We start from the raw sequence: 13,319 nt of genomic DNA, 5'->3' as shown, positions 1-13,319 counted from the left end.
ATTGAGAAAGGAGAGCAAGGAGCGGATGTGTAATTCCACGGAATATGCTCTCGAATGAAGCTGTCAATGCATCCAGAATGATCGATATGCACGTATCTGTCTACGAGGCAAAATGCGACAACCCACTCGCACATATCCATGTACGGATGGCACGCGGCGAGATCTCGCGATATTGGAGCTCGTATATCAAACTGAATTATTTATTATCTTCTGACTCAATACATTTTCTTGCATTTTCTTCATGCGAGATGCAGGATTGTGAACTCGCACCAAGACATATTGCTTCTAATTATATTATAAATTTACTCGTATTTTTTAGAGTTAGAAAAATTAATATATTTACATGTACTCGGCAACAGATTGCATCGAAAATAATGAGCATTGCATTGTTTCCTACATTCCAACAATCGTTCGTTACGACTTCTTCGTAGAACAACGTTATGTCAACGCTTATCGCTTTTGTCATAGATGTGGACAAACGTTTCAACAACAAATCATTCTCACCTCTCGAAAGTGTGGCTCTCGTAAGCTGATTAATCCTATCGGGCGTATCTCTGAAAGAGTCTTACGTGCGTCATGGAAAGCCATGGCACGCACATACTTAGGAACGGCGGAGCTCTTTCGGAGCATCGTCGAGAAGAACGAGAATATCCGAACAAAGAGAAAAGGTAGGCAGAAAGGAGACGCATGGTGATGCAGGAGGAGGGAGGATGAGGCTCGCGAAGGTGAGGGCGACGCCACGAGGCTTATAAATAGACACGCGGATAATCACTCAGGATTTATGGTAACCACGGATTATCAAGTTGTACAAGGGGATATATTTCATATTCGCGACGTTACCTTATTTCAATGGGGGAATACCTGTTCCGCGCGTTACAAACTGCATGAACGTGCATACACGGGGCGACACATGTGTTGCATCGTGAGCGCCCTCGTAGATACTCGAATGTGTATGTACGTATGTACGTATTTACCCGCGTGCTCGCACATCACTAAGCTGACTCGAGGAGGCATCCAGGTGCCCCGTTCTTCTCTTCTCGTTCCATCTTTGCCCGCCCCCTTTCACCGCTCCCGTCTCAAAATCATTCCCACGTTCAGCGACTACAAAAATGCCCGACCACTTTTCCGAGAGAGCGATCCTCTGACCGATCACCGGCGACATAGTACACCGACTCGATATCCGTTCTCGAGATTAGAACGGGGACTCTTAACGGGCGCGGAGACGTCGTTGGGTGTCGCCCGTCAGAGCTGGAATTTCGAAACCACTCGACCGAAAGGATGAAATTGCAACCCCCCCGATAAGGAGACGCGACATCGAGGAAGAAAGAGGCAAGAACTGCTAAGGAGATGCCGTAAAGAATAATATCTATTCTTTAATTTATGTATGAACAAAAAATATGTTTGATTCAAATAAACTGTGACAAAAGGATTAAATTAGATTTAATATTTTTGCGCAAAACACAAAGAATAACTCCTTCGAATAAAGCATATCGAGTTCATATGTTATAGTATGTAAAACTTTATACTTCTTGATTATTTGAAATTGTTCCACATAAATTAAATACAGAATTTAATACTAAAATTTCTATCATCAATGGATAAAAGCAAGACGGATTAAGTTGTTTTTTTTAACGCTAACCATTTTTAAAGAGAGAACTCAGCTACAAACATTTCTTTCATTAATGACGATATTGCAATTTCTTTAAAGTATGGTTAAAGAAACATACCGCGAAAAAAATCGCCGTTAGATAACGCAATCTCGATAATCACCGCAATCCGTCAATGAGAAAAGCAAGCAGAGTGACTCACAACTTTGTTCATCTTCCGATTGTCTTCACGCTTGCCATGACCTCCCTTCCACTTTTCACCCGAGTGACGCTTCCGATGAGCCTATCTCTTCCGTTATTAGCCATCGGTGGAATCACGAGTTATGGTAGACAATGAGTTCATCGGTTCCGGATGAAGGTGCGCCGTGCAGCTTCGATAAATGGAGAGACCTGTCCGCGGCGATCGCCGGCTTGGCTCCTCGTCGGCCCGTACGTCGTTCGCGGCAATTACTGCCGGCCGAGCCCCGCGCGAGAGAGAAAGAGAGGAGCGTGCACACGAGTGTACGAGACTTTAAACGCGAGTCAACACTGTCGGCGAGCCGACAGAGGCATCGCGTGTACGGCAGATAGTATCGCCGAGATGTAACAATAGAGCCGAGAGACCGCTTACCCTCCCACCCCGCCGCGATTCCTCACTCCTGCCTCTCTCTTTCTCTCTCTTCACGAAATATTCCCACAGTCCAACCTCACACATGCCGGATTAACGCACCCACTGGGCTTCCCATTGTCAACGCACGTAACCCATACACACGCATACGTGGACGTATGTCGACCGCACGGCTTTACAATGCCCCAATATTCCTCAATCTAAAATGGCCCGGCGTCTTTTTACACGATTGTTAAGACCAGCTTCCATTATGCAGCGGGCCCTTGGACCCTCGGATCGGATTGCTCCGATTTTCACTATCAGCTACGATCGTACCATCACTAGACGTACGCGTCGCGGCGTTATTGTTCACCGCCGAGATCCGCGTCGTCGTTTGATCGTAGCTGCACTTCGTGACAACCTCTCGGGTTACATTAGTCGTAAGTTAAAATTATTGCAAGTTCTATTCAATTACATTTAGTTATGATATGAGGAAAAGATTATCCTAACTGACACTTAAATTGAAAAGCCTTTTAACTAGCACCGTTACGTGGTCAGACTCGCTGTAAGTGTAAGCACAGCGTTAAGGCACGACCCTCGACTTGCAGGTCGTACATGACGTGACTTATTTAAACATATTGTGTTCGGAAGAATCCGCAACGTAACAACTTTCATCGAAAGTGTAACCGCTCACGACATGCGTTTATATCGACTCCACGTAAAACACGCGGATGAATAAACTAACTATAATCATTTTCGAAGAAGCCTTTTCGTGTGTATTCAATGAAATCATTTATACATATTATATTCGTGTCAATCTTAAAAGTGGGCAGACAGGAAATAACTATATAGAATACCACCAAGAAGAGGATGTAGCATGCGAGATGAACTAAAGAGCGGCACTTAAGAACTGGAGGTTTAATTATCTCCCTCTTGACTATTGTCATAATTCTTGGAACGCGTAGAGACAATTATAAGTAATATTTAACAAAGCCTTCCAGAAATATATCAGTAGACAAAAATGTTGAGAGAATAATTAATAATTGTATTACTGTATAATTTGATTTATAAAAAATTAACTTCTCTCTATCTACATTTATTTCTCTTCTCTTCTATCAATCAAAAAGCTATATAGATCCATCTTTGGATTCTATTGGATTATTAATGATTGAGAGCTTTCATGATTTAATGGAAAGTCAATATTCTCGGATTTATCAGCAATGTTTTATTTTTATCGAAGGTGGCTATTAATCGAGCAATAATCCGATGCCGCGTGAAAGCTTCTTTCGCTACATACACTTCAGATTACGTTCATTCCTGTTCAGCCGATTTGCCGGAAAATCCTGCGTGCACATTCTTTAAGTATGTACGTTTCTTTTGCAGCATTTCGTAATAGGTAACTGTCAATCGTTGCGATTTTAATGGTAGAATCGATATAATTTACGTGAATCAAGTATAATTGCTACAATGATACCAATACATAATGATTGCTGCAGAACATACGCGGGATTCCTTGACATTCGTTCGTAAACTAATTTAGATATTTAATTTTTTCATGTAAAAAAACACTTTATATATCTCTTAATTTTTTTACGTGATCAACAGATAACAAAATACGCATTATGATGGAAACATTTTATTTGTAAACGCGAAGATGTTTTTCAAAAAAAACCCCATGATTTTAATCAATTAAAATGTTATGTCTTATTTTACCTGATATTTTTTTATTTATTATTATATGTACAAAGTACGAAAACTGACGAGAGTGCAACTACTGATTTATTTTATAGCTCGATATTAGTGGCGACTCACAAGAATTCATGGCGAGAGCAAATCTCAGCCGCTGCTCATAATTATATCACCGCCGTTTTAACTTTTAATGTCGAAAGCAGCGAGCCTGCAATGGTTAATGATCCCTCGCAGCGGTGGGAAAACATTAATGTCGAAAGTACTTGAGAAGTAATTGATCAAAGGGAAGTTATTAACGGCGTCAAGCAGAATTGTAGACATAACGCCAAGTACATTTAAAGAATCACATAGTTAAATATGCTATACTTTCATGGCAATATTAGGTAGTGATTCCTAGGATAAAAAAATATGAAGCAATAAAATTAATTAAATAAATTTCCTGTTTATGTGTGTGCCTATTTTACAATTACGCTTTGTAAAATAATTTTACGTGTGAGTAGAATCTCTTAAAACCATTCCTGTTATTTGTCTTTAAATATAATAATGGCCATTACTATACCAAAGTGTGTAACTGGAGAAAGCTCTATCAGTCATATGTGAGAAGCAGCATCCTCGAGGCCCGAATTAGGACCGGTTCCCTAAGAGAATGACACGCGAATAAGACAATTTACGCACACGCGAGAGTGCAAGATGGATAATACCGTGCCGCTTTACGACGACATGCGTACCAAGTGACCGGCCGTGTTCGGCGTTTCGCGAACAAATCGGAGAGCGTCATGCTGGCACCCGAGTTCTCCGACGAGCAGGATCGAAGAAGGGACGCGGGCAGCATCAACCGCTGTTGAAGAGAAGAAGAAGAAAAAGAAGAAAAAGCAGAAGAGGCTGAAAGCATTGTTCCGTTCCTTGCGCCTTTCTCCGCGTTCCCCCGCGCTTTTTTCTGTTCCCCCCACATTTCATACCGGTGCACCATGCGGTACTACCTCCCCAAAGCCACCTCAAACGCACCGGCCCGTGCTCAGGTGTGCTCCATTGTTAGCCGCCCTATATCGCGTACCACGGTCTCGCGTTTTGCCCTCTTTATTATGTGTTTGGCCATTATAACCGGGGAGAAGAAAGGGCAAAGAGAAAGGGAGAGCAGGAGAGAGCATAGAACGCGGACATACACGCATGAATACACGAAAGCGGTGGTCAAAGGATCAAGTGGCATTGTAATCTCTTCAGACACAATGTTGTCCGTTCATGTTGGCGCAATCCCGTGCAATCTTGCGATACCCGAATTACGGGTTTTTGGTGCGAGAATTATTCATGTGTTACAACGATACGACATATGCCCATGATAATTACATTGTCATCGAATTTAACTACGCTATTTGACCGTTAAAGGATTATTTATTTCTGATTTCTTATTATTATTTTTCTTTTTTTATTCCTATAAATATAATATTTCCTAAAACCTCCTCCTCTTTCTCTCTCCAATAGTATAGCCTTCCATTAAATTAGCATTAATAGATACGCATGGGAAAGAAAAATAAATATTGATTTGATGAAGTAGACAGCAGTCTGTACGTTTGTAAATGAAAACTTATGTACCTCCAACTTTAGTATGAACGAACAAGATGAAATACCGTAAACTGAAATTTCTTTGCTGAAAGAAGATCAGAAATTTTTCTCGTTGCTTTTGAACCACGAGCAATGAGTAAACTGGGCAAAGAGACGGGTTTCATTTTTGCATGCTGAAACGCTTACATAATATCCGCCGCAATACGCGACGCGTTTTGTTGCTCGATTTGCGGAAGCGTTGCAGCGATAAGTACACGAAGCAGGACTCTTTATTACCACGGACGCAAGCACGTGGGATACGCGCTTTTTTCAACAAACACGCGATTTCCCTCGGTTTCCAGTACTCGGCAGAATACTCGCGGCGCGAGATACGGGAGAGAGGGAGAAGGAGAAGAGCCTTACGAGCTGAAGGGATTTACGCGATGCTCGGCGTGACCTTAAGGTCGCAACGTCGAAAAATTGCTAAATTATTTAAGACTCCCCTAGCCACGTCGGTGCTTGTTGCCGGATGATTTATTTCGACTATCATGATGCATAGCCCCGGTATCCAATATTGTAATACGTTTTGCATACGTGCACGTATCATTGTCGACGGTCGTAGCCCGGCGATTGAAACACTACCCGGGCTATATCTCAACAAGTTGGTCGGGCGTTATGAATACCTGCTCCGCGCGGCATTATGTTCCCGGTGGTAGAACAAGTCAGGTTCAGAGGAAAGGGTGCGCGGGAAGAAGATACTTGCTCGTGATCGTTGGATCAGAATCCCGTGTTATTGCACTCGATGACGAGGCAAACAGGTGTAGCAAGCCCGATATTCCCCTCTCAGCGTACGTGTCCGTCATTCGTAGTGCATGTCACCGGGACGAGAAAGTGCGGATGATTTTTCTTGTATCGGCTATAATTTGCTCGTGACGATCCGCGGGTATCGTAAGGGACGATCGGTCGGGTTTATGAAGCGGCCGAGCGAGCGCGTATTACCGTGGCAAATCGGGTGCAAACATTTCACGTTATTAATTACCGTTTTACGAGAGTGGCTCGACGATATCGACGGCACGTACCGAGAAATCTGCCCTGGGCGCAATTAAATGGGTTCAGTATTAATTAACATTAAAATACGCTCTGATAATTAATATTAATTACTATGGTCCTAGGGCTACCATAAATGTTTTAACTGAAACGAGTTTCGCCTATTATCTTCTGTTCGACATTATCCTGCGGCATGCATATGATTACACAAATAAACGACTAATATCATATACGTTATAAATGTATTTAATATATATATATATATTTTTAATTAATTGTAAGTTTCTTTTGTTACGTATTTTTCCTTATTCTCAAAGTCTTATTTGTCAAAATTCATTAATTTTCTGTATTTACAAAGCTAAAAACTAATGTGTTAAAAAATAATGTATTTAATATTTATTTACGGAAAAAAATTAAATATTTTTCTTGCGTCGTATATCAACGTCAAACTTTTCGATTCGTATAGCATGCGCAGAATAAGATGTCGATTCCGTTCTTTCGCGCGACTTCGCATTAAGTAACGCTCCGATCGCGCATTAATGATAACCTTCGATAAATCTGACTATTAAAGCACTTGACACATATCTTCTTATCCGCCTACCTCATAATAAATAAGAATCGTTCGTCGCAATGAATTACGCGCGCGTATTTCGCGTGGTTGGTGATTTTTTTCGTTTGTTATTCGAGAAAGTTCACGACGCGAGATGCGTGCGAAGCCGCTCGAGGCACCCACACGATCGTTATCGTACGATTAATATGTTAATCGCGGCAGCAATGTCACATTAGTCACGATCACGAGCGAATCGTTCGCGCTTAACAGGACGTTTGACGCTCCCGTGCACGCTGGTATAAGAACGTCGAATCCGCGACAGCTTTTTTCATTTAACGTCGTGCAAATCGTCTTCGATGTCGCGTGCGCGAAGAGAGCGTATGACTCATTTTCCGCGAGTGCTTCTCATAGGTGAATGTCAAGTGGCGTGTATTTACCTTGACTCCCATTAAGAACCACCTGCACGCTGTCGAAGTTGCTATCTTGCATGACTGTATTTTGCGGAAGAACAAGATTTTAGATCGGGATTAGATACATTCGATAAATCGAATGCAACGCTACTTTCGCTCGAGATCCGTTTACCGGATTTAGTTCCAAGAAAATAATTCAATGTAAATAATTAAATCTATTTCGCATCTTAGATCACTAATCTCAGACTACTAATAATACCTTAACCAACCATCTTGATCACGCGACGAAATAACGAGAAAGCGTACTTCAATTGAAATGTTCTTATATTACTAATTGTGAATCGTGCAGCGATGTTTAATTTTTTAACTTCCTGAAGAAAATTTTTAAAATAACCTATCGATACGCCTTTTGGATTTTCTAATGTCTACATCTTTCCTTACATGATGTATTCTCTATATGATTATCTGAAAACGGAATTCACATTGAAGTACATCAATAATAATCTACCTGTCAGAGGAGGACTTTCTTATCAATTACTGCTAATAATAAGTGTGCGCTGTCACTGGTAGCGCGAGACAGAATTGAATTACTTATTTAATTGAGTGACAAACTAGAAATAGACCGAATCGTCAGCGTTACCCTTCTATTCGGAATTATTGGCGCGATGCAAAGTTGTGTGTGAGAAATCGGCGATCCTTCTTCGTTAATCAGCAATTACCTCGCAACCATTTAAATCGCCTCGCTGACGCGCAGACACCTCTCACGTATGAGCATCCGTCCGCACAATTCGCCGACGAGCAATTTACGGAGGCCGGGCCGTCCGTAAATTTACTTTCTTCTGCTATCGCGGCACGCAATTACGCGCCATCCATTTCGCCTGTCGCCCCGTCATCGAGCCTCTAACGCGCGTATCTCCTTAAAAGCGACTCCCGCGTGATTCGACCGTCGTCGACTCGCTCGTTCGTTCGTTCGCTCGCTCGTTCGTTCGCTCGTTCGTTCAAGGAGCAAGACGATTAGTAATTCAGATCGACACGGAGAGTAAGACGTTACGCGAGCAGAGCAATTACGGTCGCCGCCATCGTCGCGACTTGTGAGGAGTACCGCGCGAGATTTTTTTTTTCCCGCGACACCACGTTGGTCTAGGAAACCCGATAATTGTCGCTCGCGATCGCGCGGCGGGACTAAATTCAGCCGAGGATTCACCATAACGCAAAGTTAATTAGCCGCGTGGAATCTAAAGCATCCCGGCCTGAGAGCACACGGGACACGCTAACGCGCACGTGTGTGCCGTCCTTGTGAGGCCAAATACGTGGTGGTGACATCCACTTGGCGCCAGTTCGCTCGTTCTCCACCGGACCATCCCAACCGGTGACGTGTAAAGCACGTTTTCAGAGTAACTAGGTACAGGTACACGTATCTCGGCGGATAATGTATCTGGGGTAAAGGTATAGCTAAAGATACAGGGTTTTTTTGAGAAACGCGACTATAAATAGGCGCAGTTGCACGCGAGTATTCAGATACGGCGCTGCAACACGATGCGATTCAACCGTGTGTATACTTTGTTGCACGAGTAACACATAAATGACCGCGAAAATGAGTCCGAGGATTTTAATACGATTTTAATGCAGAAACACGATGTGGATCGTAAATTTTTTTGTCGAAAGGAATGGCTGCCTTAAGCTACTGTATGAATACATTTCTCTGCAAATATACGGTCATAAATTAAAAGCAAAAATTCAACATCCATATATCTATATATATTACATTATTCTTCCGGAAAAAATGTAAATATTCTTGAAAGTACCTACTTATCAGTTATCACATTATTCGCTTAAAAAACAAACTTTGTAACATAAAGATACGATTTCAATAATCGCAAAAACAAGATAATATTCTTATATTCCCTATTATGTTGCGATACGAAACTTTACAGTTTTATCAGTAATTATATATTCTCGAGTATTTTATATCTTGTCAGAGTCAAAGAAAGTCAAGAAGAATCTGCGAGTGCCTGTTCGAAACTACAGTTCTTGCAAGCGTAGCGCACGACGAGCAGTTGGGAAAGGACTTGGCAAAACTGCGTGGTAATATACGATCCTAAGGTCTCTCGACCGAGTGCGTCTGGCGTTTATCTCTTTCCGATACGGAAGTCTAACCGGAGGAATTAATTGCCTGCCGTGGCACCTTACCACAGGGTCCGAGCGTCTCCACGCAATATCTGTTCTCCGCCGTCTCCGCCGTCTCCCCATTAGCCGGGCGCATACTTTACGCGGGAAAGCACGTAAGAACCGTGAGCACAACGTAAGCCCGTCGACCGGGCAAAACCTCATTTCACCGCTTCCACCTGGACGTTGTCGCGGAATGGAGATCGTTAACGAAACGCAGCGAGAGTTGCGTACGCGTTGAGACTGCGTTGAGCTCGCATAACGACCGGTACCTCGTTAGAATCTTCTTAACTACTTTCGAACTTGGTTAGCGTTACTGAAACCAGAGCAAACACGCGTTTTGAAGAGCATCAGCCACATCCGTAATCACGATGCTGGCGCTGAAACGTTGCTGAGCGACCCTGAAGAATTGTCGTGACTTTCGTGTTTAATATTTTACGCTTAAAATAACGTATATATGAAAAGGATTGTCCAAGTAAAAGCCTGAAATATTTCTACGTGAGTATTTATGTAGGTATTTCTGGACAAAATTATAATGCGGTCTCGATCACATTTGCATCAGCCCAGTTCAATATCCCGGATCGCGACGTTCCTACCGTAACGCTGTCGGGGCGAAATTGCTTCTTGTGAGACGCCTACGCGGGAGAAGAAGCGATGCGTTCGGTAGCGAAGCTCGTCGCGTGAAAGTGAAGCAAGTGGGCGAGCAGAGCGAAAAATTTCACAGGGGACAGGGGGCAACGGGAACCACTCTGCCGAGTGCCGTGTGTGTGCGTAGAGAGAAGGATTCTTTACACACACCGCGAGCCGCGGGCATTAATTTACACTGCGCGAACGAAGCGGGAATCGGGGCGTTATTAAGTCGGAGAACGGAGAATCGTCCAATGTATGCATATCGAATGCGAAGCGTGAGAATTCGTCTCGCGGAGACCGGCGCGGAAGAGATCGTTCAGGATCAACGAGGCGCTGTGTTTCAGCGCGTTCTCTCTTTCTCTTTCTCTCTGCGCGTGGTGTCCGCGCTGCGCTCCGCTTCGCGGTGTGACGAGACAATCGGGAAAAGAATAGCACGTAGCCGCGGTACGATTGAACTTTCACTTCGACGCTGCGATTCGATTGTAAATATACGCGGCGAGAAGAAATCCGCGAGTCGGCAAAGTGCAGACCAGAGGTGCAGGATAGATAACCTCGACGGCGGGGATATAACGCGCCGTTGTTTATCGGCCGTTTCGTTTCCCGTTTCATTCTTCTTGGGGGGATCAGCTCGAGGATCGTGGAAACTGCGAGTGATATATGTCGGGTTGCACGGAGAACGACGCTGCTTTGCGCCAACAAGGTATAAGATACTTCGTGACACTAGGGGGCGAATGTGCATGTGTCGAGCGATGACAGTGTTTGTGAAATTACATGGTATATTGCATTTTGTCGAGTGGCAAACGTAAAACGCAAGCGATAAGCTGAACCAAGAAAGCGGTTTCGCGGCTCAAGCCAGATAGGTACTCGATGATCCTGTTATCGATTGGAGATATCGTTTCTTGCGTAATAATGATGCAGATGATTCTTGCATCGAACATACATTGTACGTATATTTTGTTAAATAAAAAAACGAAAGAGAGAGGAAAGTATCGTGTAATTAAATCGTTTAAACAGTGCTGTAACTGAAGCTATTCCATGGCACTATCAACGACTAAGGATATTATCTTGTGCAATAATGATGTCGGCCGATTTAAGTTCAAGTATTTGCACTTTACAGAGTTCGTATTTATGTCCTAGTACGTTAATTAAATCATCTCTTTAAATGAGTCTATACAATCAAATAAAATTACCGTCACCGAATCGACATTTGCGTGTTGCAGGACATTATATAGCTAACGATAAAAAAAAAAGGATTGCTTAATCGATGGGTTTGTTTTTACCTCGGTTTTTACAAATCGGCGAATGTTGCCCGAGATATGAGAACGAGTATAATATCGAGAGAAAGCTTTACATACTGGCGAGTTTAGCTTTTATGAATATGAATTCTGGAATCGTAACTCGTTCGGCGAGACGAAAACCGATTGGGCCACGAGCCATTCGCGCGCTGATTATTTGCCAATCGATCGCAATGAATTTTGACGAATTCGTTATTCATGCAAATTACATTTGTTTCACTTAATCCCGCAGCACGCTAATTAAGTTCAATCGAATGCGCGTACTCATGGTTTATCATCCGTAGCGTTGCTTCCACAAATAGCCTCAATGTAATTTAGCAGCAAGACAAAAACTTTAATCTAAAATTCCACAACAATAAGAGCTAATGGAAACTTATGCATCTTTACAACACATATAGTAGGTATGCTTATAATACTTAACTTTGATATATTTTTTTATTTTTAGAAAATTTGACATTATAAAAGAAATCAATCTATTTAGACTGTAAAAGAGATTATTTACTCTATTGAATGATGTATAATAAAGTATTATATTATATTTCTCACTAAATTTCGAATTTACTATTTTTTTAAATATTTGTCACATTATCTCCTTGATACATTTTTAACATGTATTTTTAACTTGTATTCGTACTTAAATAGAGAAATACATACACGAGATAGAGAGATATATACAGAGAAATATATACATGTACACGGTACAATTATCACGAAACGATTCTCATAGCCTCTTACATTAAAATAAAAAATAATTAGACTCACCAACCCATGCGATGCGCAACAGCGGAATTGTATATCTGCATTAACCTGTAGCATAAAAACATCCACATTATAAACTCTAAAATAAAATTAGTATTTCTAAAAATTATCTTGCGTAAATTTTTCGTGTCTGTCTCTTTTAAATAGATATTTCATAAAATAATTATATAATTTCCGAGAAAAGTCCTCTCATTAATGTAACAATTTTCGTTAAAATCCGAAAATCTGATAAAAGTAAAAATTTAATATTTACAATAAAACGTTTGTAAATCTAAAACATCTTGAAAGTATTCTATTTAACATACTCATATATTCATGAATTTAATAATATCAATGTTTTATCAAATATCTTGCAAAAGAGAAAGAGAGAATTAGAAAATACTCAAAATAAAGCAAGACAATGACGAGTGGAAATCGCCATATGATTTTGACGAGGACAAACGATTAACACCGCAAATAACAAATAAGTACAGTAATTAAATAAATCAATGCTCACCCAAGGGTTGCTCCGCCGATGCATGATGCCTCCCCGGGCCTCCGCCTCCTCTCTTTTTGCGTCGTGACTTCTTTATGGGCACTCACAGTTCACAGTGTTCACACTACATCTCGTACAGTCGGTAGACGCTACCCTACACTACATTCGCACAATATTTACGGAAAACTTGGTTAAGCACGATCGCGCACACCGATCTCTCACAGCGACCACCAAAATACCTGCGTGGCACCTGACACGGGCGCTCCAGAGACACGACGATATAAATCACACGCGACGCGCACTTACCGTACCGCGAGAGAAGACAAGACGCGAAAAAATGCGCGATTATATCGAGATTACCGAGCCACGAGGCGTACGATATCCGCTATCCGCGTCGTTTCGCAACTCAACGCGACAGATGTATCTAACATGGCGGCGCGAATTCGTAAATCCGGTAAATCTGTGATCAACTTCAGCGCTAAAGTCAAGTGTCGCTTGACGACAATGACGGCACGGCGCGGCGCCCGGCGGTATTAAGGCAGTCGCACACAAAATGCATACCGCTA

General features: G+C 42.1%; 1 protein-coding gene across 1 annotated transcript in view; it reads right to left on the bottom strand.

Annotated features, from left to right (window-relative positions):
• LOC112463588 (1-phosphatidylinositol 3-phosphate 5-kinase-like) overlaps positions 1-12,837 on the bottom strand; it is a 128,510-nt gene extending 115,673 nt beyond the window's left edge. Inside the window, exons 1-2 of the mRNA XM_025030056.1 lie at positions 12,775-12,837; positions 12,282-12,326 (exon numbers count right to left, since the gene is read on the bottom strand). Coding sequence (XP_024885824.1) covers positions 12,282-12,326; positions 12,775-12,798 — 69 coding nt within the window. The 5' untranslated portion in view covers positions 12,799-12,837. The remainder of the gene's footprint in view (positions 1-12,281; positions 12,327-12,774) is intronic.
• Between the last annotated feature and the right edge of the window lie 482 nt (positions 12,838-13,319).

Source organism: Temnothorax curvispinosus, unplaced genomic scaffold (assembly GCF_003070985.1).
Source record: "Temnothorax curvispinosus isolate PA1 unplaced genomic scaffold, ASM307098v1 QBEX01001437.1, whole genome shotgun sequence".
Taxonomy (NCBI): domain Eukaryota; kingdom Metazoa; phylum Arthropoda; class Insecta; order Hymenoptera; family Formicidae; genus Temnothorax; species Temnothorax curvispinosus.
Note: the sequence above shows the minus strand (reverse complement) of the source record. Positions and strands in the feature narration are given on the sequence as shown.